Below are 27,210 nucleotides of genomic sequence, written 5' to 3'. Positions count from 1 at the left end.
CAAGCACACGATGTCCTGCACGCCCAGCTCCTCTGGAGGAGGCTGCTGCAGCGTCTGCTGTGAGGCAGCTGAAGCACACACAGCTCCCTCAGGGACAGCTCCCTGCACCTTCAGCCCTTTGCTCCTGCTCTGGAGGCTTGGCTCCCCTCCCCTGCTCACCTCGAGGCCTGGCCAGGTCTCACTGTTGTGCCCTTGTGTTTGTCTTCACTGTGGATCTGGAAAAGAAATCCTGTTTCCAGACCTGAGTCAAGGTTTATGTGATAAAATAACTTCTGTTGCTAAAATACAGCCAGTTCCCAAAACCATAGAATCAGGGGAGGGTTTGTGCTGGAAGGGATCATCCCCAGGCTTTGCTGGACCTCAGGAGGTTCCATGGGCCCACTGCATGAGCTCCTGTGCCTGCTCCACGTGGAGGAAGAGGGCTAGAGCTGACTCTGGAAGGTTCCTCTAGAGCCTGAGCTTGCAGAGCACATTTCCAGCACCCCATGCTGCACCATGGGTGATGCAGTTGTTCCACTGCACAATCTGATCGAGGAAATATCTCGAGTTACCCAGACAGTCAATTATTCATCAGCTAAATGGCCAAGCATCAATTACCTGGCCTGATTCTCTTATTCATTAAGGAGATTGAAGAACCCACCTTAACAGAGCAAAAAAAAAGTTGCTAAGTTACAGGAGCTGTCTGCTGCTGAGGCAGTGTCGGGCTTCCAAAGGAAAGGGCTGCACTGACACTTCCTCTGGGTCTGCAGAGTGACCTCCAGAGCTCTTGCTTCTGTGGAGCCCGTTCCACTGCAGGTCTGGGAGAACGGGCTTGGGAGAGCAGCTCGAGTTGGACTGTGCCTTGTGTGGAACCCTGGGGCCTGAAAGGGAGTCTGGCAGAACTTGGAGGGTTAAAGGGAGGGACCAGGGCAGGTCCCATCGCTCTGGGGAGCTTTCAGTGCAGGTGGGGAAGGGATGGAAAGTGTTTAAAAGAGCACAGCTGCCAGTGGCATCACAGCAAGGACAGGCTTCCTCTGCAGGCAGGGAGCACTTGGCAGGGGCACAGTGAGGGCCACCCCACACAAACCCATGGGGTCTGTGCATCGCTTCAGATTAAGTCAGAAGTACTTTCTCTCCTCTTGTGTAGTTAACATCCAAGCAGATTTGCTGGCTGCAGAGGGGCTCTAGGCAAGCACAGCCCTGGGCAGGTCCTTGGCCTCAGCTGGTGGCACAGGTGGCTCCAGGGCTCAGGGGGTGTTTGTGGGTGTTAATCCCAGAACAAAGCCCAAAGCCTTTGGCACTAGCAGAGCATTGTGGCCCCGTTAGAACACAAGAAGTGCTGAGGCTGTGCTGCAGCTCTGCTGTGCTGGGTGATGGGGCAGGACAAGCAGCCTTGTCCAGCAGCAGCAGGTGGAAAGCTCATCAACTTAGTTTTGCATTTTTCAGGAAGCAAGGTTTTGATTTGAGATCCCAGGAAAACAGGAGGCCACTCTCTTGGGAGTGGCATCCTTTACTCACCTGTAGTGTACATGAATTATAGAATTTTTTACATGCATCCCTCACTGTAATTAAAACTGCAATAAAGGACACATCAGTCCTTGATCAGAACAAACTCCCCCCTTCCTGCCAGAGAGGATGGGAGCAGTGGGGCAGTGCTTTCCACAGGTGGAACAGAACACTCAGCTGCCAGGCATCTGGTTATATTTGCTCCTAATTCAGAAATACATCTAAATGCATCTAACAGGACTGTGCCACAAGAAGTTAATGAGGAACAGGCATTAATTATTCATGCCCTGAAACAGTAGGTCTCCTAATGTTTTTGCTAATCAACAAGTGAAACATCTGTATCTTCTCAGGGCAGTCTTGGGGGGACAGAAGGACAGCGCTGACACGCTGGGCTGCCCCAGTCTCACCCTCTGGCTCAGGGAGGGTATTTGTTCCCAGCCCAGCAAAGGTGCCTCGAGCGTGGGAGCAGGAGCAGTGCTGGCCCTGCAGTGCCCCGGAGCAGCAGCTCTGCATCCTGACACGCTGCTGCTGCAGCCAGGGGCACGGGGCTGGCCGGGGAGCACGGACAGAGGGAAGGCTCAGTCCCATCCCACAGCAGGAGAGCTCAGGCTGTTTAGGCAGAGCCAGCTCCCTCTGGGTGCCGACAGCCGCAGCTGGGGGTGCTCCAGGAGCCCCCTCGCTCCTCTCGACCCGCAGGTAACCCAGAGCCACGAGAAGCAGATAAAGGGAAGAGGATGGAAGAGTTGTCTGACAGAGCCTTCACCACGAGAGAGCACCGGAGAGGATTGTGATGTTGAGTTGACTTCAAATAATTTTCACATGAATTACTAAAGAAATGTATAATTTATCGGTGCTTAAATAAATCACTGGCAGGAGTGCTTTCAGGCTGCCGGCGCAGGACGGGCTATAATTAACTCACATCACGGAGCTCGGGGCTGCTCCAGCAGCGCCCGGCACCGCCGGGGCTCGGCACGCCGGGGCACAGGAGGAATTCGGCTCCTAAAAACAAGGTGAGTGACAGCAGAGCAGTCAGAGCGCTGGGCTGGGGGCGATGCGGTGTCCCCGGGCTCCGGGGGTGTCCCTGGGCTGTCCCCGGGCTCCGGGACAGGGTTCGGGCTCCCCCGGAGCTGCCCCGGCAGTGCCCGGCCCGGGCTGAGCCCGGCTCCCGGCAAAAGTGACCCCGGTGGAGGCACAGGGACACTGCTGGGGACCCGCTCTAGTGACAGGGGCCCCTGCTCCCGTCCCTGCCCCTGCTGCTGCTCCTGTCCCTGCTCCTGCTGCTCCCGGGGCCCCTCTGGCCCGGGTCGCTGCCTCTGCCCGGCTGGAGGCACCCAGTGGTGACAGCTCCTGTCATGGGCTCTGCTTGGGCTGAAGACTCTTGATCAGGTAAAACGTGTTTTTGAACTTCAAATCCAAGAGATGTTTCTGACAAAAAAAAAAAAGTGTTTTCCAGATGCTGTGAAAAAGTAGTGAAGAACCCTGGATATTTTTGTGGGAAAAGGGGGAAGCTCCAGGTGGAGGAGGCACCTGGCAGCATGGCACAAGGCCTTACCCACCCTGTCAGCCCTGCACCCTGCAGGGCTCAGCCTACCTGAGACCACCACACAGCCCCTGCAAACTGTCTGTGGAATGATCCTGGCGAGAAAGAAAGTGCTCTAGTTTATGAATTTGGGTTTTGATCATCACAGTTGTAAGTCTGTCACAGAATAAAGCAGTGGAAGCATATGAGAACCTCCAGAGAAACATCAGACAAACTCATTTTTCCCTTTTGAAAGCCCCTTGTATCAGTGATCTCACCAGTAAAGGCATGTTACACAACCTGCTCCAGAGGACAGAACTGGGTCCCCCGTTTCCAGACAAGTTAAAATTAGATTGTCACCTTTGGGAACCCTCCCCAGAAGTTAGTGCTGAATTCCTTACAGCCTCCACTGCAGACAACAAAGAGATTCTTGGCCTGACAATGACACCAACAATTTACCTTCATGTGACTGTTCCCTTCAAATACTTCCTGCTGGCATTTGTCTCCTTCCAAGGGCTCCTGGCAGGACTGGCCAGGGCTGGGGGAAGAGCTGTCCCACCCTGCTGAACGCTGCTGCTGTGCTCAGGGAACTCTCAGAGCACATTTGGAATGGCTAGGGGAAAAAATACATTCAAAGCCACACACACAAATGCTGCTCCCCTTCCAATTCCTTGTACACCCTTTTTCCACCAAAATGAATTTTAATCGTGTAGGAAGCAGCATTGCTTTGGCCACCAAACCTTTCCTGCTCCACGCCAGGATCTGCCTCCTGAAGGAGCTTGCTGCTTGCTGCAAACGGGGCTGGCTGTGGACAGGGAAGGGCCTGGGGCAGACTCCAGAGTTTAACTCTTGGCACTGAGATGTCTCAAGGCACAGGTTGCTCATGGAGAGCCTCTTCAGCAGCACAAAGAGAAACACAGGTTTTACATCAGCCTGCAGCACCTGGGCACAGCAGGCACAGGGAGGGGCTGCAGGAGGGAACAACAGGAGCTGGTGAAAGGGCCAAAGACCAAAAATAAAGTTAATAATAGAACATATTAGTTTTCACCCCAGTCTACAAAGGAGCCAGAACTGGCAGGTGTGTCCTGCCAGGATTTGTGTCCAACAGCCCAGAACACTGCAAACCTGTAAGAGAGGGAACCAGCCCAGACTGCACAGCTTCCTCAGCTTCTGTTAAACTCTGAGCCCCCCACGAGTGCCACACAGCCTTTACTGACTCCCTCCACCCCTCTCCTCCCACACCCATTTACCTGTCTGAACACCTTGGAAGATTTCTCTCTCGGCCCTGACCTAAACCAGACCTGCACACACATCACACACATAAATCCCCCTTCACACACCCACTTCTCTTTTTCTGGATGTTGTAATTTCTTGAATGGTTCTCCTTCCAATTTATTTCAGTTAGAATTTTGTCTTTTCTAAATCTTGAACCATTCCATACTATAACTTTATTGCAAAAAAGTCAACATGCATCTTAGAAATTTGGCTTGTAATCAATAAAACAAACATTACATATATGAATTTTAATGTGTAAACAATTAGAAATTCAACAATATCTGCTATTATCCTATTACACAAGTTCACAATCTGTAAAAACTATAGTACAAGGTTACTATACACCAAGAGGAGCTTTGTTCCTTTTCACATGATTTTGCTAAAGTGGTGTTTTCCTAAGCAGGCGCCTGGTTTCAGATTTGAGGTGGTTTTGTCTATTTTGCTCAGGTTAATTCAGCACAGAAAGGGAGGGAATGGTGTGCAGTGACTTCCTTTCCCCATGCCCCCACCCTGCAGTGGCTGGCACACGTGGCTGGCACACACAGGACCCCCCAGGGCTGCTTTGCCCCAGCTGCAGGTGCATTTCCCAGAAAAGCATCCCCACGAAATGAACTTGGCTGCACTGCCCTGCTGCCTCTGGAAGCACAGAAACCCAAGCCAAGCCACCCCGAGACAGGCCCTAAAACACAGAGGTGTTCAGAGGCTTTGGCAAAAGGCAGCCCAGCTCCAGCAGCTCCTCTCCTCCTCCTCCAGCCCCTCTGCCCGGGCACTGCCAGCCCGGGGGCACTGCCAGCCCTGGGGTGGCACCTGGCACTCAGGCCAGCCTTGCTGGGGCACTGGAGGGCAAACTGCAGCTGGGGACAGCTCTGAGACGGCCCTCGCTGCCTCACCTGACACAGGTGCCACCCCAGGGTCACTTTGGAGCTAAAACCATATGAAAAGGAATCCATTCTGTGTGTGTCGAAGGCTACCGCAGTTTTTCTTACAGCTTAATTAATCCACTGTAATTTCATTTTCCAAATACAAAAATACGACAATTCTTATTGAAATCTATACGCCGGTAATTTTAGTACACAAAAAAGCAAAATATTTACAAAATTATACAGTTTAAGAAAAAACTCTGTACAAAAAAATATATAAATCCTTTTGATCCCTCTCTCCTTTTTTAAGTTGTCAGGACTCGGACATGTTTGCTGCAATGGACTTCTCAAGATACACACTGTGCCACAGACATTAAAACCCCTAGAGGTGGTGGGAGAAGAGCAAGACATTCTTGTAAGTTCATGGGGTGGGTTTCTCCTCCATTTCTTCATGCCTGGAGTTCAGTTTCAGCATTAGCAGGACAGTCCTAATTCTAGGAAAAGGAGAGGTTTGGAGAGAGACAGAATACTGGAGACATTCCCTTCAGCTGACAAGAAACAGGACATTACACAGGATGGAAACCTCAGCACAGCACAAGGACAGTCAGCAGGGCTGTGACCCCAAAGGGTGCTCAGCACCTGCCCTGCTCAGGCAGGGAAAGGGTTTGGTGGATGCTGCCCTTGAGTCAGGAGGTGCTGGGGCCTACACTGGCAGCCATGCAGGAGAGAAGAGCACTGTGCATGGCCATGGTGCTGCTTTTGTGTAGAAATGCACAAAAAGCGTGTTGGGGAGGGGCCAGGGCCAGTGGGCAGTCAGGGAGGTGCTGCTGGGTGCCCCAGGCACAAGGCACAGAGCCCAGCCCAGCCCTGCTCAGCACAGGGACAGCAGAGCATGGCCATGGGACACAGGGCACCCAGGGCACCCCAGCCACACTGGAGCCTGTCTGGGGCCAGGACACCCCAGTCCTGGGTGAACCCACCCTGCTCTGAGCCCCAGGGCTTGCCTGGACACAGCTGGGAACAGCCAGAGCAGGGCAGCTCTTTGAGGAAGACTGGAACTCCTTCCATGCTGCTCACAAATACTGAAATGCAATAAACAGCCTGACCTACACTGAGCCTTACACTGAAATGACAGAAGGAAATCAAGGAGTGGAAATGCACTCCAGTGTGTGCTCCTGCTGATGTTTTCTGTGAAGCAGAATCTGGGGAAACAGAGTGAACTGGACAATGTTATAACAATACCCTGTTAAATTGTTTCTTCCACCTCCTCACAAAAAGCAGCACAACACAGAGATAGTGTGGCTGTCACACATACTGAAGTAAATGATTTAAGAATCTAGCCACAAGTAATTCCTAAAACATGAGACTCCACAGGAAATAAAATGCTCCCTTTTTTCAACGAGCAAATGAGGCCAGTTTTTCTTTCATAATATTTAATGAAAGTTTGTCTTTCCCCTAACCTCGTAATATTGCTAAATAAAACCTGTAATATCTTTTCAATTATAAACTAACAAACCAATCACATTATAAAAAACCCAAAACAAGGTAATACAGGTGACACAAAAGAGGACAAGAAAATACTGATTTCCAACCCCCTCCCCGCTTTTTATCCTTCTTAAATAGAAAAAAATCACCACCCTGGTGAGCTTGATAATCCTGTAAGAAGTTCCTGGGCCCTTGGCTAGCTCAGTCTCACAGCTCTGTGTCCCAAATGTTTTCATACCAAACTGCTCATGGTAAATTTTGTGGTTTGAAAAGAAAGTAAAGCTCTTTTTGGCTCATCAACTTCCTTAAATAAACGTTTAAAAGATGTAGTTTGAACTATATTCCTAAAATTATACATTTCAAACATCAAGTTTCATCTTCTCCAAGAACGGGATTCATCCTCATCTTCATCATCATCATCATCATCTTCGTGCAAAAATAAATCTGAGGTTTCAGTCTCCTGGAGGAAGAAAAAACGAACTTTCAGACACAAGTTCCAAGCTATGCCCAGGGACACATCCCAGCTCACTGCACCAGCTGTGCTGGTGTCTGGCTGTCTCTCTCAAACTCACATAGTTACAATTCAATTTCAGGGGAAGAACAGCAGCCTCAGGCCAGGAAAGAGAGCAAAGCTTCAGAGGAAGCAGGAACAAACCACCACTCACCCTCTCCCAAACAAGGTTTCTGTTAAATGCTACAACAAAATAACCTTTAAAAGCCCAAGGTGTTAAGGTGAATTACAGGGAACAACACACAACTCCTAGAGTAGAGCACAGAGTGAGAAGTAAAAGGCTTTGCAGCCTGCACATACAGAACCCGAGGCTTGTTTACATCATTGGCAAATTAACAGCCCATCCACAAAGTGTCTTTTTTTCCCCCATTTTCTCTGTTTTGAAAGGTGGGAAATGTACCTGACTTCAAAACCAGTTCAGTTCCTGGTTTGTAAAAACATCTTTTATGACATTTCTTCAGCACACAGGAAACTGTATCCTAAGAGCTCTCAGCTGTTAGAGTCCAGTAAGAGTGATCAGGTTATTAAGAGATTTCCATACCTCTTCCTTGGGCTCCTCTTCCTCGACTTCAGTGGACACAGAGGGTACCTTGGGCTTGTGCCACGAGATCTGGAGCCGCCGGTCCTTGAAGCGCGAGCCCTGGTTAGCAGCCTGGGTCGAGGGCACACATTCAGAGAGAGGACCAAGCAAAGAACTACTAACATCAGCAACAAGCCAGAGCACGTGGTACAGGGGCATGTTTGAAGACCTCAAATACATAAACCATGACCACCCACTTCAGTGCTCCAAGAGCAACTTCAGCCACACCCAAATGTGCCCAATCCTGCTCCTGCCCCGGCACTGAGAGAGGAGGAGCAGAGCTCTGACCTGCCAGGGACATGCAGCTTTAGCAGGGAAAGCCCTGTGCCACTGCTCAGACCACCAGGAGCTACTTCCCCTTCAGGGGCACTACCTGCAGCAGCACCAGGCACTATCAAGCTCTAACTGGGGGATCAAAGCCTTTGACATTTTAAAATACAAAGACAGACACAAATAGTTAAACACTCTTATTTTAGATATGTGAAAAAATATATCCACGATTCTACTTACATTTTCAGCTTCTGAGCGGGACTTAAAAGTTACAACAACACTTAATGGGGAATCCTCTTCTTGAAGATCTTCAATATCTCCAAATTTCTGTGAGGAAAAGATCATTATGACTGGCAGTAATGTTCTCCTCCACTTCCATAATTGTGGTACAACTGTAGTGTACTGAAGTGACAGTGAAATCTGACTTTTTGGGCAGGAAAGTGAGAGCCAGAGGACTCCCAGCTGCATCAGCCATCACTATTGTAGCACTCGTATTTTTGGGCAAAAGCTCAGATTTATTGCTACTCTAAGACGAGCTTGATTTCACAGCAGTAAAGGCAAGGTGTATTAATTTCCAGGCAGACTTACAGAGAAGTGCTGTAGCAGTTCATCCTTCTCCTCCTCGACGAAGCCTCCCACGGTGAGCGCCTTGGGCCGGTGATCCACCACCATGTGGTTGAGCATGGCCCGGCCCCTGCCGCCCCGGCCCCGGCCCCGGCCCCGCCCCGGGGCTGCCGCTGCCTTCCCTCGGCCGGCGGGGAGGATGCCCAGGCGGGCAGCCTGGGGAGAGAGCACAGCCCCGTCAGAGGGGTGACCCCCGCAGCCCACCCAGAGTGCCTGACTCCTGCAGCCCAGGAGAGGGGTGACCCCTGCAGCCCAGAGTGCCTGACTCCTGCAGCCCGGGAGAGGGGTGACCCCTGCAGCCCACCCAGAGTGCCTGACTCCTGCAGCCCAGGAGAGGGGTGACCCCTGCAGCCCAGAGTGCCGGACCCCTGCAGCCCGGGAGAGGGGTGACCCCTGCAGCCCGGGAGTCACACACGCACCAACAGCAGCAGTCAGCCCAGCTCACCTCCACCTGTAACTGGTTCAGCTTTTTCCGCAGCTCGGTCGTGTCCTCTCCAGAGGACAGTCTCTTATGGAAGTCCAGCTCTGCATCCAGCAGCTCCTTCTGTGCCTGGCAGAAAAAGAGGTGGGAGGAGAAAACAGAAGCAAAGGGCAGAATGGTAAGGACAGTAGTAGTGTTTTATTCCACTTCAGCAGTACATTCATGCAAATGATACAGAACAATCAGGACACAATAGCCATACTTTAAATTCAGTTTTGTTTTAATTTCCTCTGTGTGGGTGTGGTCCCCCCCATTTTTGAAGGACCCACAATTCTCTACTTTAGAACTGGAACAAACATGAATGAGCTACAAGCAAAACTAGGTCATGGAGCTCCTCCAACCATGGCTTGTTTGTCCATGGTTATCACTCACATTAAAATGTTGCTTGCAAGTGATTTGATCTGATGCTGTTGCATTTTTAAGACACATTAATAGAAATAGTTACAAAAACCAAGCAGGCAAGTGTGTTGCACAATAAATACCTCTGTCTTGGACTTCAATTTGGATGGTGTGGAGGTTGTAGATGAAGTTTTTAATTCGTCCTTTAACTGAGATATTTTTCCTGTTAGCTCTTTTAAAGTCTTCATAATTTCTGCTCTCTCTTCTGGTTTCATGGCCTTGTTTTTCTCCAGCTTGGATATCAACATCTATACAATAATAAAAGAACAGGAACATAAAAATCCAGGAAAAACAGCCTTCAACAGACAGGTATGTACAAAATCAGAATGTATTTACTAGCTACATCCCAGACTTACCTTCTGGCATTCTATTTGTTTTTCTAACATCTCCTGCTTCTTTTTCCTCATATCTTGCTGGAGTTTCATTGCCTCCTATAAGAGGAGAAAATTCTTTCCATCAGTAAAAAGCAGTCTAGCATTGCAGGTACTCATACAGATCATATTGTCCTCTTCAAGCTATGGAAGTTAAACCCACAACCAAAAGTACTGTCTGCAAAAAGCAGAAGTAAGAAGTGCAGCTGATTCAATAAATAAAAAATAAATAAAATCCTCATTTCCTACTGCAAGGTACTTTACTAACATTTTGCCCCTTTCAGACACCTCTTAGGAAACATACTGTGTGCACTGTCATGCAAGTGTCTCATACCTGTAGAGATTAAATCCAAGCAAACCCAGAAAACCCAACGTGGCCAAGTGTGTCAAGTAAGACACCCCAAAAGGACACTCCACATATGATTACCCCCAGGTGTGTTTGCAAGCTCTAGAGGGGTGGTTGAGGTTTCAGGTGCCCATCAAACCTTGCATTTAAAGCACCTTGTTCCTTACACTGCCAAGCAGCCATCAAGCATTAAGTACCTGCTTTTTTTTAAGGGCTTCTTGCACATCATGAGGTTTAGACCCTGCACCAGACTTCAGAGTTGTCTTCAAGTTTGGAGAACTGTAAACCATTTTAGAGTGGCTTGTAGAAGTAGGAAATACCTGAAATAGTAAAAAACACATAGTAAAATATGGAATATTTCAAAGTAACAGTGATATACCAGCAGGGAACTTCAGTAGATCATGTCTCCTGAAACCCCAACTCAGATGTCCAGATTTGTGCAAGGAGATAGAAAGACCAAGGCAATTAAACACTTGGATAAAGACATCAGTCCAGTTAAAAGGATCTCTGAAAAAGCGACTGTCTTTCCTGCTCCATGGCAGACTCCCTTTGCATCCTGATTCCCACCAGGACCCTGCTGAAGGTGATGATCTGCCTGTTGCTTAATTTCAGTTCTGCAGTCACAGCCCAAATCCCACTTTCTGATCAAGGCAGCAAAAGCCACTCCATGCTTCCTTTCTTAAAAGGACTTCCCCACAGCCCAGAACACATGCTGCACTATGGTATCAGTGTGAATTGAACACTTATCAGCTTGAACTCTGGGTACAAATACTCTCTAAGCTTCTAGCACTGCTGTTAAAGCACAGCAAAAGCTCAAAAATTACTGGGAGAGCCATTACATTTGTCAACAAAAGGCTGGTCTCACATACTGGTTGTCAGACTTGTTAACTATCAAGCACTGCTAAAATACTTTATGCTATTTACAACACTGATAGTGTTGCAGTTGATAGTTCCTGAAGTCATTGTCCCTATTCCATACAAACAGTTGATGAAACGAGGAAGAAGTGACTGACCATGGCTGCACAAAACATTACTGAAAAGGAACAGAACCAAGAGGAAACAATTCCCAAGTTCTCTTTGCTTGCTCCTCCCTGGCTGACAAGCTAAAGCTGTACCTCACAGCATGAGCATGGTCCACTCCCAACATACCTGAGACTCCTCCACCCCAGCCCCGGGCTGGCTGAGCTCAGGCTGGCTCCCACCCGCTGCTCCCAGGCGCCTCTTCACTGGGACTTTGTTAAGGACGTAGGCACCAGATGCCAGGGGCTTGTTCATCACCTGCGTACCCAGAGATTTGAAAACACCCAGGTTAGGTACTGCTGTGCCCCTCGGGAAGGCTGCTGAGCCCTGCACAGCACGTACCTTGGCCAGGCTGCTGTGCACGGTGACGGCGGGCGGCGCGGCCAGGGCCTGCTGCTGCAGGTGCTGCAGGGCCTGCGGGCTGGGCGCCTGCTGCTGCTGCTGCTGCAGCAATGCAGGCTGCTCGCTCTCCCTGTGCCACAGCACCCGGATAAAGCGATTGCTCAGCACTGCCTCCGTGCTGGAAATGGCCTTCCTCGCCTCGTCGTTGCTCAAGTACTGAATGAGGGCAGCTTCAGGATCGTTCTGGAAAGCCACCTGAAGCAAATGTGCACAAACGCTTTATTTCTCAAGGAGGAAAAAAATCATTAGCAAACCATCTACAAATAATGTGCAATGATGAGTTGAGTATCCAGTGTATTAACAGCTCTAAACACTGGTAAGACACTATGCAATTAAAGCAAAATAGCTTTTGGCAAAGCAAAGTCTATACACATTCAAATAAACAGATGAATGAATCTCCTCCACCAACAGCATCACATATTCAGAGAACTGTGCAGTGCCCCTGGGTATGTCTGGTACCACTGGTGTTGACCCAGAGGCTCTTTATTCCAGCCTCCTGAGGGACAAGTGCTGCCTGAGGGTGCACAGTGCAAAGCCTCACCACACCCTCAATGCAGCAGCATCTCAGAGTCTTGAATAAGCATTTTTTCCTCTGAAAAAATACATAGCAATAAAAATGTACCTTGTACTTTCTAGTGTAGTGATTGAGATGATATGTTTGAAATACATTATTTCATTAGAGAGGTACAGAAAGCACCACAGTATCTTTTGGGCTAAGAAAGTTATCAAGAAATACAGAGGCTTCCCAGGTATCTCTCTCTTATTTAAACCTCTAACTGAGGACTTGAGAGGCAACCGTTTTGTCTAGAAAAATAAACAAAAATTAAATGGTATTTTACCTAGTATTTTTAAGTGCTTTTTCTGTTTTTTACAAGGCAAGGGCACCCCTGAGTTGGAGCCAGTTCTAGGATGCCAAGTGGTAACAAACTGAAGCAGATAAAGACTGTCATATACGACAAACTGTCAGATCATCTCTTTGAAAAGTTAACACAAGTTGCTCAAAAACCTGAGTTGGTTTAGACACTGTTAAACCTGCCAGCCTTTCAAATGTAGTTAGTCATCATGAAGGCTGAAACCAATATGTTTTACAGTATTAAGATAACAATACACAGTAAAGCAAGAAAAGCTTTCTCTGACCTTGATTACCTCCTCTCCCAATCCGTCTCCACTAAGATTTCTCAAAGAAACTATGCAGTATTTAAGCAGGCTTCAGGGAAAATAAAATATCCACACACAGACATAAAACTGATTTTGGTCTTTTACCTGAATGTTTACAATAGTTCCAAATTTGCTGAAGTGTTCATTGAGCTGTGTAATATTGTTCAATTCTGGTGGAATTTTTCGAACTTCTAATTTTGTATTAGTATACTGATTCTTCTTCAAAAACCCTGGCTTATTCTGGCTGTTATTCACTTGCCTAGAGAAAAGGAGAATAGGAAGAGTTCAGATAAGTGCATAAATGCCTAACTAAGGCAGCAAATGTTAACATAGATCTAAATTGCATCTCTAGAAAGTACATCCTCCAGCCACTAACAAAACAGAGCTTCCCCCGACCCCATGTTTAGTCTCCACATTATGGGAACACAGACTTGCTGACCCAACCATCCCAAATTACAGCGACTGGTGAATAGCAATGTCCACAGCACTGACAGCAATCGAGTACATTTGAATTAACATCTGTAGCTAACTCTTACTTTCCCAGCCAGGGTTTCTTCAGTGGTGGACATTCCATGCTGCTTGGAGATCTCTTCCTGCTGTCGGGCTCCAGGACAACTCTAGTGACATTGCTGCTGTTATTTGTAATGGGAATGGGAGGTTCAGTTTGGATGATAATGTTGGCAGCTGGAGGGAAGGAAAAAGGCCTGTGTTATTCCACCACACATGGAAAAGCTTTCACAAAGCAAAACAGAACTGAGATTAAAAACATAAACATTAGGATGACTTTATCAAATCGGTCAGTTTTGTTTCTGAACAAAACCATTCAGATCATTCCCTAGCCCAACTAAACATCTTGAAAAGAGAAACACACATGGTCCAGCTGGGAGGGATGGGTTCTGACCTTTAAGGCTAGTACTAGCTTGAAGAAACAAAGCTAAAGCTTCATTCTTCAGGTACTAAAAACTCGGATTCCGCAGTAAAGGGAGAGAAAGAAAAAAGAAAACCCCAAATCCCAACAAAACAGAAAAGGAGGGAAAGAACCCATGGATGGATCCCCAGGCTTTAAGTTAGAGCCCTGCAATGGGCAGGGGCTGAATTAACAACCAGCTTGCCATGTATTGACCCTTGACAGACCAAAGGCAACCGAGAACCAACCCCTTCTTTCCACTGCTATCCCACTGCCAGCCCTCCAGCCAGGTTTCAGCAACAAACTGTTAACTAAGCGCCACTATTACACTCTTTTAAGACATTAGATTTAAAGTTTGAAGCAAATTCTACTAACACAAAGTTTGCTAGAAATTTATTTGCAACCTTTTCAAGATTATGCCCTTTGTGTTAGTCTCCTGTGAATGCCAAATATTCAACCCCTAAAAAGAAGTCTGAGTTACACATCAATTTCTATGGCTTTTGTATAAGCCAGGGCTCTGCTGGTTACACTGGTGAGAACAGAGACTGGGTATTTCTGGGCATGGGATCCTCATTTTGGAGGATGGTCTGAGAGCAAACCTTTCATACCTGTGATAAAGACAGTAAAACATGTCATGTGAGGCCCTACACTGAGCACTCACCCCTGCCTTACCTGGGATGGGCTCTCAATGAAGCCCCAACCCTGCCTCTATGATAGTCATTAAGATGCAAACAGCAACAGCAATTTCTACAATAATATTTAACCATAATCCTTATAAGATGAGTCACTGGAAGGAAATACTGGGGGAAAAAAAATAAATCTTTCTTATCTACTAAGTAAGAAATACTGAAGTAGAACAATAATACCCAAAACTTAACATTTTTGGTTTTAAGAATCAGGGCAGAAAAACATAGGGGAGAAAGAAAGTTTTGCTACTACAACTAAACTTTGAAGAGCCTTGACCTGTGCCCTTCCCTAAAAGATGCTTTGTGCAAATCACCACTAAGAGACAGCAGCCACATCTGTTCAGGCAGGGGCTAGGAATTATGTAAGTGCAGACTGGGATTCCCATTAGCTGGGAAACTGGAATGACACTGGTGATGTTCGTTTCAGAGAGAACACCTGGCTGACAGTCAGAGCATGAGGCACCAAAACATGCCATGGCAGCTCCCTTCTTCACTACCATCACAACAGCCAAGGCAAGGAGCTTGGATCATCACCTCTGTGCCCTCGGCTGATCAAAAGCAGTCTGCAGACTGTGCTGCTAAATCCATCTTTAGGCACTATTTTTCTTTCTAGGAGCTACCAGTACCTGGAAAAGACCTTCACAGGCTTAAGAGGAATAAAACCCCAACCAACCAACAAAACCCTTGTAGCATTCCCAAGCAAGTGGTTATTTTTAATCAAAAAGGCTGCTTTGACTTTAATATGGGCATGTTAGCACTTAAAAAAGGTAGAAATGTAAAAAAAAAAGCTCTGAAACACTAGATCAGTGAGAAAAACTGGTGCTTTCAGCCTGAAAAGAGGGAAAAGTGTTGACGGTCTTGGACAAAAATAGCAACAGCAATGACCAGAACCCTTCCTACCTCGAGGGTTTGTATCCATCTCCCCAGATGTTAGGCCAATTAGATTTGGACGCTGCATTTGTGCTCTCGTAAAGAACTGCCGATACTGAGATCTACCAGCACTGGTAATACTAGGAGCTTCAGGGTTATAGCCATCTGGCTCATATGTATCTACAAAAAAAGGAGAGAAACGACAGAATTTTTCAAGTGAGTTTAAGACTCGGGGTTAATTTTCCTTCAAGGAAGTGCATGGATGTCCAAGAGTCAGAAGCTCTCTTGGGTGAAGAGAAGAGAGGTGGTACAGCCAACCTGTGCAGCCACTGCAAACCCTCACCTGAATTCCAGGCCTAGCCTATCTGGACACATTCTCCTTTGGTTCTTGTTCTGGTACTGTTTGTCCAAAGCACACAGGTCACAATACAGAGTAGTGCTGATCCACTGCCTGGGAAGGCCTGAGGTGTCTCTGTGACAGCGTGCACAACGCCTGGCAGTGTTTTAAGGGCAACACAGGTTTTGGTTTCAGCATTTATACTGTAGAGTCTAAGATGCAAAGAGATTTTCAGCCTTTGCTGCCCAACAGTCTGGGTCTCTTCAGACAAGAATTTTAGGTGAAGAACATACTTAAATGATTTCAATCAAAGAAAGCTGAGAAATGAGGTAATGGAACCAATACTTACCTACTGAACTCTCTTTATGTAAGAGTGAGATCAGCTGCCTAGCTTAGGTAATGCACTAATGATTATTTCCATTAGAAGTGGTCACCACAAGAATACAAGATGACAATTGACTCCTATTGTTCCTCCAGCCCAAGGTCCAAATTGAGGATAACACATTTTTTTAACCTTAAAAAGGAGAAGCTGCACAAGAACTAGAATGAATGAAGTCTGTGAAGAGCCTCCACAGGAGCAGAACAAATGCCTGTACAAGGGAACCTGACAAACATGAACGCCTCCAAAATCTCAGCTCCTTATTCTGCAGCAACAAAGACAACTCTACAGTTAAAATCAGATGCCCCCCAACATCCACACTGATAGCAGGGCCTGACACTGTAAAACAAGAACTTTCTCTAACCTCAAAGGAGCAGAACCACCAGCTCCTCTTCCCTTATTTAGAACATGATTGACTGCAAGAGGGCAACCAGCAGCTGTTACCACAACAGCCCAAGAACAGGACATGAGACCCTCCACAGAGGCTCTGGAGAACAGAATTACTGTGGAGCCCTGTGAGCTCCAACAGGCAGAATCACCCATTAGAAGTTCTGGAGCTGAAAGGATCAGATGGTGACACCTGAACACCCAACAGGACTTGGGGATAACTGAACAGATTATCTAATAAGAAATTTGATGTCTCAAGTTCTGAAAAGCATGGAAGTTACAAATAAAATGACATGGATCATGAACTGAACTAGATCCCCTCTTTGAATAAAATTCAGAATATTTACGTTAAAAAACCCAGATGAGAATATTATAAAACACTGACATTTAATTATCTTATTTTGGTGATAGAGAACATAGGAATGCCATTAATGCTTTAATTATAAAAGAAATAAATTTTGCTGTATTTAAATTGAGCAATCTAGGACTTTCCAGGTATTTTGCTATATTTTTCCCTCGTAAAAACATACTTTTGAAATTTCTGAGATCTGTTAAGGAAAAGAGATGTGTCCAGTGAAAGCTAACAACCTTTAGAAAGCTAGAATCAGTATGATTCTGGAAAAAGAAGCTCTCATCTGTATTAGTCCAAACTGGAGAGGAATAAAACCCAAGTTCAACAGCAATTACAGGTTTGCAGATCCATCTTTCACCTACTAATGTCCTACTGAATCCTACTGAAGAGGAAAGGAACATTTCTTACACAACAATGGGATTGCTGCGAGCACATGAAACCCAGAGCTCCCCACAGTGCTCCTCCTCAGACCAGGGCAGAGCACTGCTGCCACTCCATCCAGAACGGATGAAGGGCTGACCCAGGGAGAGCCATCAGACTTCTTTTTAGATTTGTATATATTGGAGGAAGACAGATCATAATTCCTAATCACACACCAACAGAGGAAATGTAAAGTGTTTCCATCAAACAGATTTAAACCAAAAGGCATTTGCTTACGTTCTGACACTGTATAGAGCAGGTTCTGAGGCAGAGGAGGAGGCAGCCTTGCTCCCACGGGTGCAAGGCTGGGCACTGCGCTTGTCCCCGGCTGGTCACGACTGTTGATCAAGCTGGACTGTGTTAAAGGTGGCCCTGCAACAACACCACCACAGAACACATCACACACTGACAGCCCAAAGGCAGAACGTGCAAACAATTCAGTGCTGTGTTTATGCCTTGCTTTGAGCAAGGTCAGGGTTGTAAGTATGCCCAATCCCACCACAGTAACAGTAAACTGAGAAGCCTCTTCAGGTAAGCTACTCTGAGTCCAACACATTTTCTCTTTCTCAGGAGAGACAAAGCTTTAAGGGAAAAGAAAAGTGTCTTTTCTTCCCCAGTGGTTTGTTAGTGCCTTAACCATAGCAGCTCCTCCCTCAGCTCTACCATGGAGAGCCAAAGCTTGCTCAGAGATCACCTCAGCAGCATTCAGACTGCAGTTCTGAAACAAGAACTGCAGGGCAAGAAGCATCCCCAGACAAGGAATTTCTCTAGCTGGTTGTGCTTTGGTTTCCACATGTTCCATATAGACATTCCTACTGACTGTAGGATCCAAAAGGACCCCAAGTGACACTACACAGCCCATCGTGTGTCTGTTCTCCCACAGCAAGTCACTTCCACCTGCTGAAGGGCTCATGCAAAGTTTAGGGTTCATCCTGGATCAAATTGTTCCTCATCTCAAAACTGCTGATACTGGACACAATTATCACAGCATCTATTTTGTCCCTGGAATAGACAGCACTGAAACAGAGTAAGCATGCCCCTAATATGCTATTTCTTCATAGACTTTATAAGATGCAGTAGGATAACACAAAAAGGTTCAACATCTCAGACCACTGCTGAGCTAAGAAATCTCTTAAGCATGTCAATAATATATTGCTTTCCAGTATGCAGATAATGTAGCACCAACACTAGATCTTTATTAGAACCTCTAAGAGACTGCATCACAACACTTCTTGCATTACAGCAGGGAAAACCTTGCCAGTAAGTGTCAGTGGCCAATCCAATCACCACCAACTGACACTGAGGTGAGCTGAAAGTCCCCCAGCTCCACTGCCCTGCCCAATTTAATTCAGTTTGCAGTGCTTGGAACATCACAGTTTACCAGCTGAATATTCAGAATTCTTTGGGCATTGCTCTGAAGAGCACCCTGCAGCAGAGGAGCTGCAGCTTTGGGCATTGCTCTGAAGAGCACCCAGCAGCAGAGGAGCTGCAGCTTCGGGCAGTGCTGTGAGCAGCGCCCTGCAGCAGAGGAGCTGCAGCTCTGGGCAGTGCTGTGAGCAGCGCCCTGCGGCAGAGGAGCTGCAGCTCTGGGCAGTGCTGCGAGCGGCGCCCTGCAGCAGAGGAGCTGCAGCTTCGGGCAGTGCTGCGAGCAGCGCCCTGCAGCAGAGGAGCTGCAGCTTTGGGCAGTGCTATGAGCAGTGCCCTGCAGCAGAGGAGCTGCAGCTCTGGGCAGTGCTACGAGCAGTACCCTGCAGCAGAGGAGCTGCAGCTCAGGGCAGTGCTGCGAGCAGCGGGCCCAGCGGCACTCACGCGGCACGGGCAGCACCACGGGCGGCGGGGGCTGCGGGTGCGGCTGCGGCACCGGCAGGCGCAGCCAGCCCCGGCGGCGGCGGCGGGAACGGGATCATGCTGGGCAAGGAGACTTCATCCACCACTAAGGGGTCGTTTCCGTGGTCGAACTGGCAGAGATCGCCAAGGACACAATAGCCTCGCTCTGCAAAACACGACATTTCACCTCGCGTTAGAAAGCACACGCAGTAGTTCTCAGTGATTTGTAACACTTTGTTTTCATGGAATTTCTCACTAAAGAAAACATGCATCCACTGCTACGTTACTATATTGTAAGGTAAAGTTTCACAAAATAATTAAAATTAGAACAATCTTTCATAAAAGCATACAAACTTACATGTATTCATCATAAAAGCTGTGGAAAAAAAGTCAGAAGTACTGCGGTTTATTTTAAACATCCACTGCAATCTGCACCAGGACTGCCAGTGGTTGAGGTATTTGTCTAGCACATAGAGAACTGTGAAAAAACTCCATATGTTCTTATCCAGCAATTGCCACAGCATACGCAAACTGCTTGCAGTGAGACTAGTTATTTATCCAGTACAATAAAGGGCACCTCTGCATCTGTTACATACAAGTACACATCACATTGCTGCTCAGATTTAGTGAATATCTTAAAAAAAAAGTAACAGAAACATTGAAATAAGGCATGAAACTGAAAACTAAGGAACAGTTACCATCATAATCTTGACATCTTCTTTTAGGAGGAGGGTTTCTGCCAAATGAACTGGGATTGCTGTGATTGTTGAAGTAGTTTGACCAGCTCTCTGTGGTGCCTTCAAGGTGGTGTGCAGGTGCAACTACAGTTACAGCACTGGGAATAGCTTGTGCAGAGGAATACTGCTCAGAGGATTTACTGGGAGATGCGGACACCGGATTATATGAGCTTTCGACATCATTTTTTTCACTCTTGTATTTTGACCTCTCTCTCTCTCGGTGCTCTGTTTAAAAAAAATAAAGCTGAGTAAAGCCTTCATGTTTTGCTCTGTACATCAGAGCCGTGAGCAAGAGATAACAACACATTCTCTGAAATACTCAGTGTTCTGCACATTGAGCTGTTCTTGAAGGAGCTCGGTCTTACCAATGGAGTAATAACTAAATATAATGTAAATAAGGGTTTACCTTCAGAAACATCCAAGTTTTCTTTGCAAAATGCACATTCATTCCTCTACTACTTATTTCACTCTGGCTTACAGCTCTCTTTTAAAGGTGAAAGAAGGGCAAAAGCCTGAAACAACAAACCTACCTCTGCCCTTAACTAACGCGGTCTCAAGGTGCGTGGAATGCTGTAATCTGTGCCACCTACTTTTCCGACAGACCTGAACTAGCCCTAAAAGAACAATCATATGGTAACTACCTGCAACTGCAAAGAAACCTTCTCTAAAAATACACAGTAACAAAACGAAAGAGGCAAACACTGCTTTGCAAAATGTTCAGTCCTTAAGAGGAAAAAAGGATAAAATCAACAGCCTTGTCAGAACACACAGCACAAAAATATGAGCTACTGCTATCCACAGGAATACACCTGTGGATAAATTAAGAGGTTAGCAAATAAGAAAACAAACCCCTTAATTGTTCTACTCTGAAGAACAGCATCCTAACTAATAATTTCAAGAACACAAAGCTATCAGAATTTGCTCCAACTTCTCAAGAGCATCTCCTGCCTGCTAATCACCCGGGATGCAGAAGTGACACTGTCACTGCAATAGGAGGCTCTCCTGCAGCAGCACCCTGGCACTCACCGCTCCTGCTGCCGTCCCGGTCCTTGCTGCGGCCCCGGCTGCGGCTGCGGCTCCGGCTCAGCCCTCTGCTTTTGCTGCGGCTCTTACTCCTGCCCCGGCGCCAGCCAGACTTCTCCCTGTACAAGTCACTCCTATCATAGTACCTGTCATAGTCCCTCCACTTCCCATCATCCCGCTTTTTCTCTCTGGACCTAGGAAACACAGACGTAGACCATGTCAGTGAAAAGAGAAACAAAATTAAAAAAGAAGCTTACAACATGGAAAGATACTGTTCACCCTTCCCATCCACCTGGGCAGTGAAACACTTAAGTCAGAATTTCACAAATTACACAGGGAAGTACAGAATCTTAAAGCTGATTCTCCAGTCTGTAGAAAGCAGGAGTAGGAACTGGCAAGGTGAGACAGTTATGATGCTCAAACCAGAACAGGCTTTAGAAGCGATGCTGACACAGTGTGAACAACTGCCCCCAGAAACTACAGACCCCAAAAATGTTCTTCATTTACATAACAAGGGAAACAATGGAACTGATGACATTCCTAGGAATTGTAATTTGAAGAATATTCGGCCTCTTTTGCAAGAGGCCAACTTCTTGTGGAGGTTTCTCATGCATGTGATCAGCATACGCACAATGTATCACAGTCAAAGGAAGGAGAAAAATCTCTATTTTTCACAAAAATCACTACCTACAAGGTAAAAAAACACAGTCAAAGGCTGACAGCAAATACAGAAAAACTTCTTAACATTGTGGCTCAAAGCTAACCTTTGCTCACTGGAATCTGTACGGCTCCTCTGGGGACTGGAATACTTCTTCTTCCTGCTCTCCCGCTCTTCTTCAACAGACTCTTGAAAATTCTGTTTAACACACAACTACCAAACAAGGACGAGTATCACTTTTTAAAATTAAAGAAAATTACACCAAAATGTAGTTCAAGTTACAGACAGCAATGCAAAGAAAACCATATTCAAGTATTACTTGCCCAGAGTACTGAAGCACTACAAGTAATCAAGCATTAGAGTCTGTTGAAGAGTTTTGGTCTCAAAACTTCCTTTTTTTTTCCTGCAGAAGAGATGCCCCTAAATAAAACCACTTTGATGTTTTGTTTCTAAACAGGATTCATGAAGGACAAGATCTCTCTTCATTTTACTTCCTTATTTAGCATAAGCAATTATATAAGTGAGGTATTTCCTGAACCTTTAAACACAAAGTCTGCAGTCACCTCTCCAGGCAGGGAAGTCACTAGCTGGCATTTTAAATAACTGCTTCAGGGCAAAAACCTGCTCCCATGGTGGAACTGGTCACATTTCTTGCTGGCCTCCACCACAGCAGGTTCAGAAGTCTGCCAGCTGTACCACTACTGCAAACCACTGACCCATTCTGTACTTCTGCTGCCATTTCACACTGCTCACAAGTTACTGTAAATTTTGGTGGAAAAAGCTTACATGCACTGATTTTTAAAATACTTTTTTTTTCCAATGGAAACCAAAAGGAAGGCTTCCTGCATCCTTCTAAAACAGGATTATCTGGGGAGAACTGGCAGAAATACTCAAGACTTGGCTTGACAGGGCTCTGGAGAGCTGCACCTGCAGTCCTGCTCCCAGCACAAGGTGTATCACATGGCACCTGGGGTCCCCTCCAGCCCTGGCCTCATTGTGATTCCACACAATGTGGATTCCACACAGTGTGGTTTATTTTGTGGCCTCCATGTGTAGGAATCACACCATACAGAGCTTCATGACACATCCTGAAGGCCTTGCTGATGTCAAAGTAACTAATTAATGTCCTGAATTCCGTAACGTTGTCCCATAAAGCTGTCCTAGATATCTTCTTTTGCTTTTTGCCACTCCCCTCCAGCCCCTCAAACCTTCTCCTCTGCCCCCACCAGAGCACTGGTAAAGTCAACTGAAGGTAGTTCTATGGGACTTGCTATAAACTATGACAGTACTTTGAGAACAGAGGGGAAACTCTCACAGTGAAAGTCTTGTTCAAATTATGAACTGCCATAAGCAAAGCTACTTCCATAAACTGTCATAACTCTGCATCACATCCTCAGGTAAAACAAGTCATCAGAGAAAAGGAAAAAGAAGTAAAAAGCAACTTTAATTTCTATCAGTTGATGAACCACAGTCAGGTAAATAAGGACCTGCATTTGCTTGGGCTGACCTGGGTTTGGCTGACTGAAAATTTCTGCAATTATTTGTCACCTTCTCTCAAAAATTTGATTGCTTTCAATTTTGCCAACAGAACTTAAAATCAAGGTATACCTGTTGGCATAAAAACCCTACCTACCTTTCCAAAGTAATTATTCCAATACAGAGGCTGACATATTTCAAGGATTTTCAGCATCACAGAAAACATTTCATGTAATTTTCATTCCTTACAGCATATACAAAATGGGAAATGTTTTGGAATGTTTTTGCTGCTTCCACCTCTCAAACCCTTCCAAGTAATCATCCACTGGAATTGCCAGAGCTGTGAATAGGATTTCTGAGTGCTTAATCAAACGTAGACTCTACAAAGGGATGTAAAATGTTCTTGTGTGAATAGTCACTGTTCTCTGGACACAGAGATTGTTAGTCACAATAGAGTACATTTTTCTGTCACATTTTGCCTCACAAATGTAGGAGAGCTAATTTGAAAATAAAAGGCAGGCAGAATAAATAACATTACCTCCTCCTTGACTTCTTCTTTCTCTTGCCCTGCAGGCTTTGTCTCTGCCTTTGTGGGCTCAGCAGAAGGAAGGTAACTCTTGGTGTACAAACTTTCAAAAAGTTTATCTACAAACCCTGAAGTTTCTGAGGATACAGAACACGAGAAAATACTGTTAAATATGCATTTAAGTGCATGCTTACATTTACCAGACAAGACCCTGAAAACAGTCAGCCAGGTGGGCTGCTGGCAGCCCCTCAGATTAATGAGCATTAGCTCCACTGAAGGAGCTGGAATTACATTTGTAGCACTTGAGGATGTTCATTTAGAGACAGAAATTCCTCAGGCATGTCACAGACAGCAACAGAGACTCTCCTGCTCTAAGAGGCAAGCATGATTGGTGCCTGTGACCAAGGAGCAAGTCCACAGCTCTCCACAAGTGCCATCAGCTACACTCAGCAGCCTCTCAAGGGCAATTTTTATGAGAGTAAATAATTTTCAACACCCTCACCAGCAGTTGAACATCACAAGAAATGCACAATAACCTTCCCAGTGAGTGTCAGACTTTCAGGTGTTTAAACCCTTGACTATGAAGCCAACTGCCACATGTGAAAGTCCCAGCAATCTGAAGGACTAACATGGACCAGGTTTTCAAAAGTTACCAAACACCTGTCAGAGAAGCTTCTGGCAACACGACTGACACTTTAAATTAAATTGCTTTTATTTAAGAACATTTCTTCCCACGCACTGTGAAAAGTCCAAGTTACCTGACTTCATCTTATGATTGTTATTTTTTTAATCACAGGATTCCTTCAAACTGTATGGAATATTCACAGCTACCAAGAAAGATTTAGAAGGCAGTAGTGGGGCACCAGCCTCCCTCCTCCCACCCAGCCAGCCGTGGCCAGCACACCTTTCTGCAGGAACACATCCAGCTGGTCAGCACAGAAAGCTTTCAGCTCCTTCTCGGGCTTGTCCTTCTTCACTAACGCCACGACATAGTTGGCCAAGGCTGAGGGGTCGGCGTCACATCTGGAGAGAGAGAGAGCTGTGCTTGGCTGCTGCTCAGGCACTGCAGAGCCCCAGCAGCTCCTGCAGCACCAGCACAGCTGCCCTGGGGCCAGCAAAGGGCTTTCTGCAACCACAGCCCAACATTGCAGCTGCCCTGGGACACCCCAGGCACACCTGACAAAGGCAGCCCTGCTCTGCTCCTCCTGGGCTCTGCTGAGGGAAAAGCTCCTTTCTTCTGGCCAGACAGAGCCCCTGCTGCTGAACCTGCACAGCTCCAATGGCCCGACAGGCACAGCAGGGCAGGCACTGCACAAGGATTAAACTGCCTTTAGAAATTAAAGCATCGTTATAAAGGAGTTCAGAAGATGTCACAGAGGTCCATTTTCCATACACACACAGGCAGTGGCTGCCCTGCTGTGCTGGGGGTTCCTCCTCGAGGACACTCCCATGCCATGTTTTACAGTAACCCTTTAAGGCTGGTAGAACACCTTGAGGGGAGCAATTACTGACCCAGGCTCTCCCCTTGTGCTCCCTCACCCGTGCCTGGTCCACAGAGACCAAACTCACCAACTGAGTGTGCAGTGATACTTCATCACTACTCTTTAAATTGGATATTGCTTTAGATCCCATTATTCAGCTGCTAGGAGCACCCCAGGTATGAAATAGAGCAACAGTATGACTAAATTACAGTTCCTTGTTTGGCCTCTCAGAGTGTGCAGATGCCAGCTATCAGGTGGAGGCAGAAACCTAAAATACTCAAAAGACTTCAAAAAAAATTAAATTAACATTTAAAGAGGTGATTGTGTATTTTCTGAGAACAGTAACTCTGGAAATTGAAAGAAAAAATTTGAAGTATGTGTACCTCAAAATAATTTCAAGTAAGAAAAAGATCCAAAAAACAAGCAAAAGGCAGAAAGCCAAGCAGAGGGCAACAGGTGAAAGAAATAAAAATCCTCAATGAGCAGCAATCAAGCAGCTCTACTCTCATATAGCCTCCAACAACATCCAACCTCCACTGAAAGCCAGGGTAAATGGAGCAATTAAGAACAAAGAAACCACAAATTGACAGATTTTACAATTCTTACACACACAGAGAAATAACCTGTATGTGATGCATTCACTGCGTGTGATGTACTGGGGCCTCACCCACTGACCCTAAATGTTCAATTTCAAACAGAGGAAGCCATCCCTCACTTCAGAACCATTCCCTTTCCTTTCCTTCCTCCATGTGTCAGCCCCCCAGGCACCCATCCCATCCCATCCCATCCCACAGTGCAGTACAGGGGCACACAAGGTGAGTGCCCTCCTCCGGGCAAGCCAATCTGTACTGGCACTCCAGTGCCACTCCAGTGCCACTCCAGTGCCAATACAGTGACACCAGCGTCAGGGCCCACTGGCCCATCCCTTGATCTTCTGCCTCACACTCCACAGTGCAGCTCAGATGCCCAAGGAGTGCTGGACACTGACTGGACTGGCAGGGAAAGTGCAGGAGCAGGAGTCGTGCTCCAGCCCAGAGACCTTCAGCAGGGTTTGACCAAACACCAGAGCAACCCTGATTGTAACAAGGGAAAAGAAAGCTGTGAAGAACTTCCAAAAGCCTAATCCTTAATGATGGCAAGTGAGCAGACCTAAGGCCTGTAAAAACCCTTCCCACAGGCAAGGGAGCCCCAAGCCTGGCCAGGCACTGACAGGCAGCTTCCCCCATGAGACCCCTGGCTGTGCCTGTGCCAGCAGCACCAGCTGTGCCCAGGCACTGCAGAGCTTGGGGCCAGCACACCTCCAGCACCCTCTGCAGCCAGTTACCAGAACCCACCAAATGCACACCCTGACCCGTGTCCACGCTGACTCCATCCCAGTCCCACTGCAAGCAGCAGCAGCAGGATGTAAATGCAGAGTCCCCACAGTTTCAACGCTGTTCCTGGTTTTGTCAGCTCCTGCAGCAGCCCCTGGCTCTGCTCCGAGATGACAGAGCTGGACTGAACTCGACAGCACAGCTGGGGCAGCAGTTGGGAGCACAGAGAATCACAGAGACTGGAAAAGCGCTCCCAGAGCACCAAATTCAATCTCTCCCCACGCTGTCCCCAGCCCAGAGCCCGAGTGCCACCTCCAGCCCTTCCTGGGACACTCCAGGGATGGGGATCCAACCCTCCCTGGGCAGTTCCAGTGCCTGAGCCCCCTTTCCATGGGGAAATTCCTGCTGTGCCCACCCTGAGCTGCCCTGGCCCAGCCTGAGGCCGTTCCCTCTGCTCCTGTCCCTGTTCCTGGAGCACAGCCCGACCCCCCGGCTGTCCCCTCCTGGCAGGAGCTGTGCAGAGCCACAAGGGCCCCTGAGCCTCCTTGGCTCCAGGCTGAACCCCCCAGCTGCTCCTCATCAGGCTTGTGCCCCAAACCCCGCTGCAGCTCCGCTGCACGCTGCAGCGCAGCGGGCCCCGGCGCTCCCCGGGCCCGGCTGTCCCGCACTCGGCCGCGCCGGGCCCGGCCCGCGGCAGGCCCGTAACGCCTGGGCCGGGCCCGGCCCGCGGGAAGCGCTGTCCGCCCGCCCGCCCGGGCCGCCCGGCCGCACTCACATGGGCTCCAGCAGCTTGGCCAGCCAGGACTTGAGCGCGTCTACGCTCTCGATGATCATGGTGGCCCCGCGCCGCCCGCCCGCAGCTACACCGCCGCCATGGCCGCGACCTGCCCGGCACCGCCCGCAGCGCAGCCTGCTGGGCATGGCCGGGGCGGGGCCGCGCGCCGCCACCAATCAGAAGGTGCCGCTCCGCGCTGCCAACCAATGGCAGCCGCCCAGAGCCCGAGCCGAGGGTCAGGGAGAACCAGCAAGTTCGGTAGAGCGAGCA

General features: G+C 47.5%; 1 protein-coding gene across 1 annotated transcript; it reads right to left on the bottom strand.

Annotated features, from left to right (window-relative positions):
* Nucleotides 1-4,476: 4,476 nt before the first annotated feature.
* Nucleotides 4,477-27,075, bottom strand: RBM27 (RNA binding motif protein 27). The gene is given in 23 exon segments (XM_039701429.1): nucleotides 4,477-7,084; nucleotides 7,677-7,787; nucleotides 8,226-8,312; nucleotides 8,574-8,765; nucleotides 9,055-9,159; nucleotides 9,573-9,737; nucleotides 9,846-9,920; nucleotides 10,404-10,526; nucleotides 11,356-11,484; nucleotides 11,569-11,823; nucleotides 12,892-13,045; nucleotides 13,323-13,470; nucleotides 15,280-15,429; nucleotides 17,362-17,496; nucleotides 18,934-18,998; nucleotides 19,000-19,117; nucleotides 19,650-19,913; nucleotides 20,219-20,302; nucleotides 20,715-20,905; nucleotides 21,476-21,582; nucleotides 23,384-23,508; nucleotides 24,276-24,394; nucleotides 26,941-27,075. Coding segments are annotated over 23 exon segments (3,048 nt in total). The 5' UTR covers nucleotides 27,000-27,075; the 3' UTR covers nucleotides 4,477-6,997.
* Nucleotides 27,076-27,210: the final 135 nt, after the last annotated feature.

Source organism: Passer montanus, unplaced genomic scaffold (assembly GCF_014805655.1).
Source record: "Passer montanus isolate IOZ18808 unplaced genomic scaffold, ASM1480565v1 scaffold15, whole genome shotgun sequence".
In the NCBI taxonomy this organism is placed as follows: domain Eukaryota; kingdom Metazoa; phylum Chordata; class Aves; order Passeriformes; family Passeridae; genus Passer; species Passer montanus.
The sequence above is the reverse complement of the archived record's forward strand: the minus strand, read 5'-3'. Positions and strand labels throughout refer to the sequence as shown.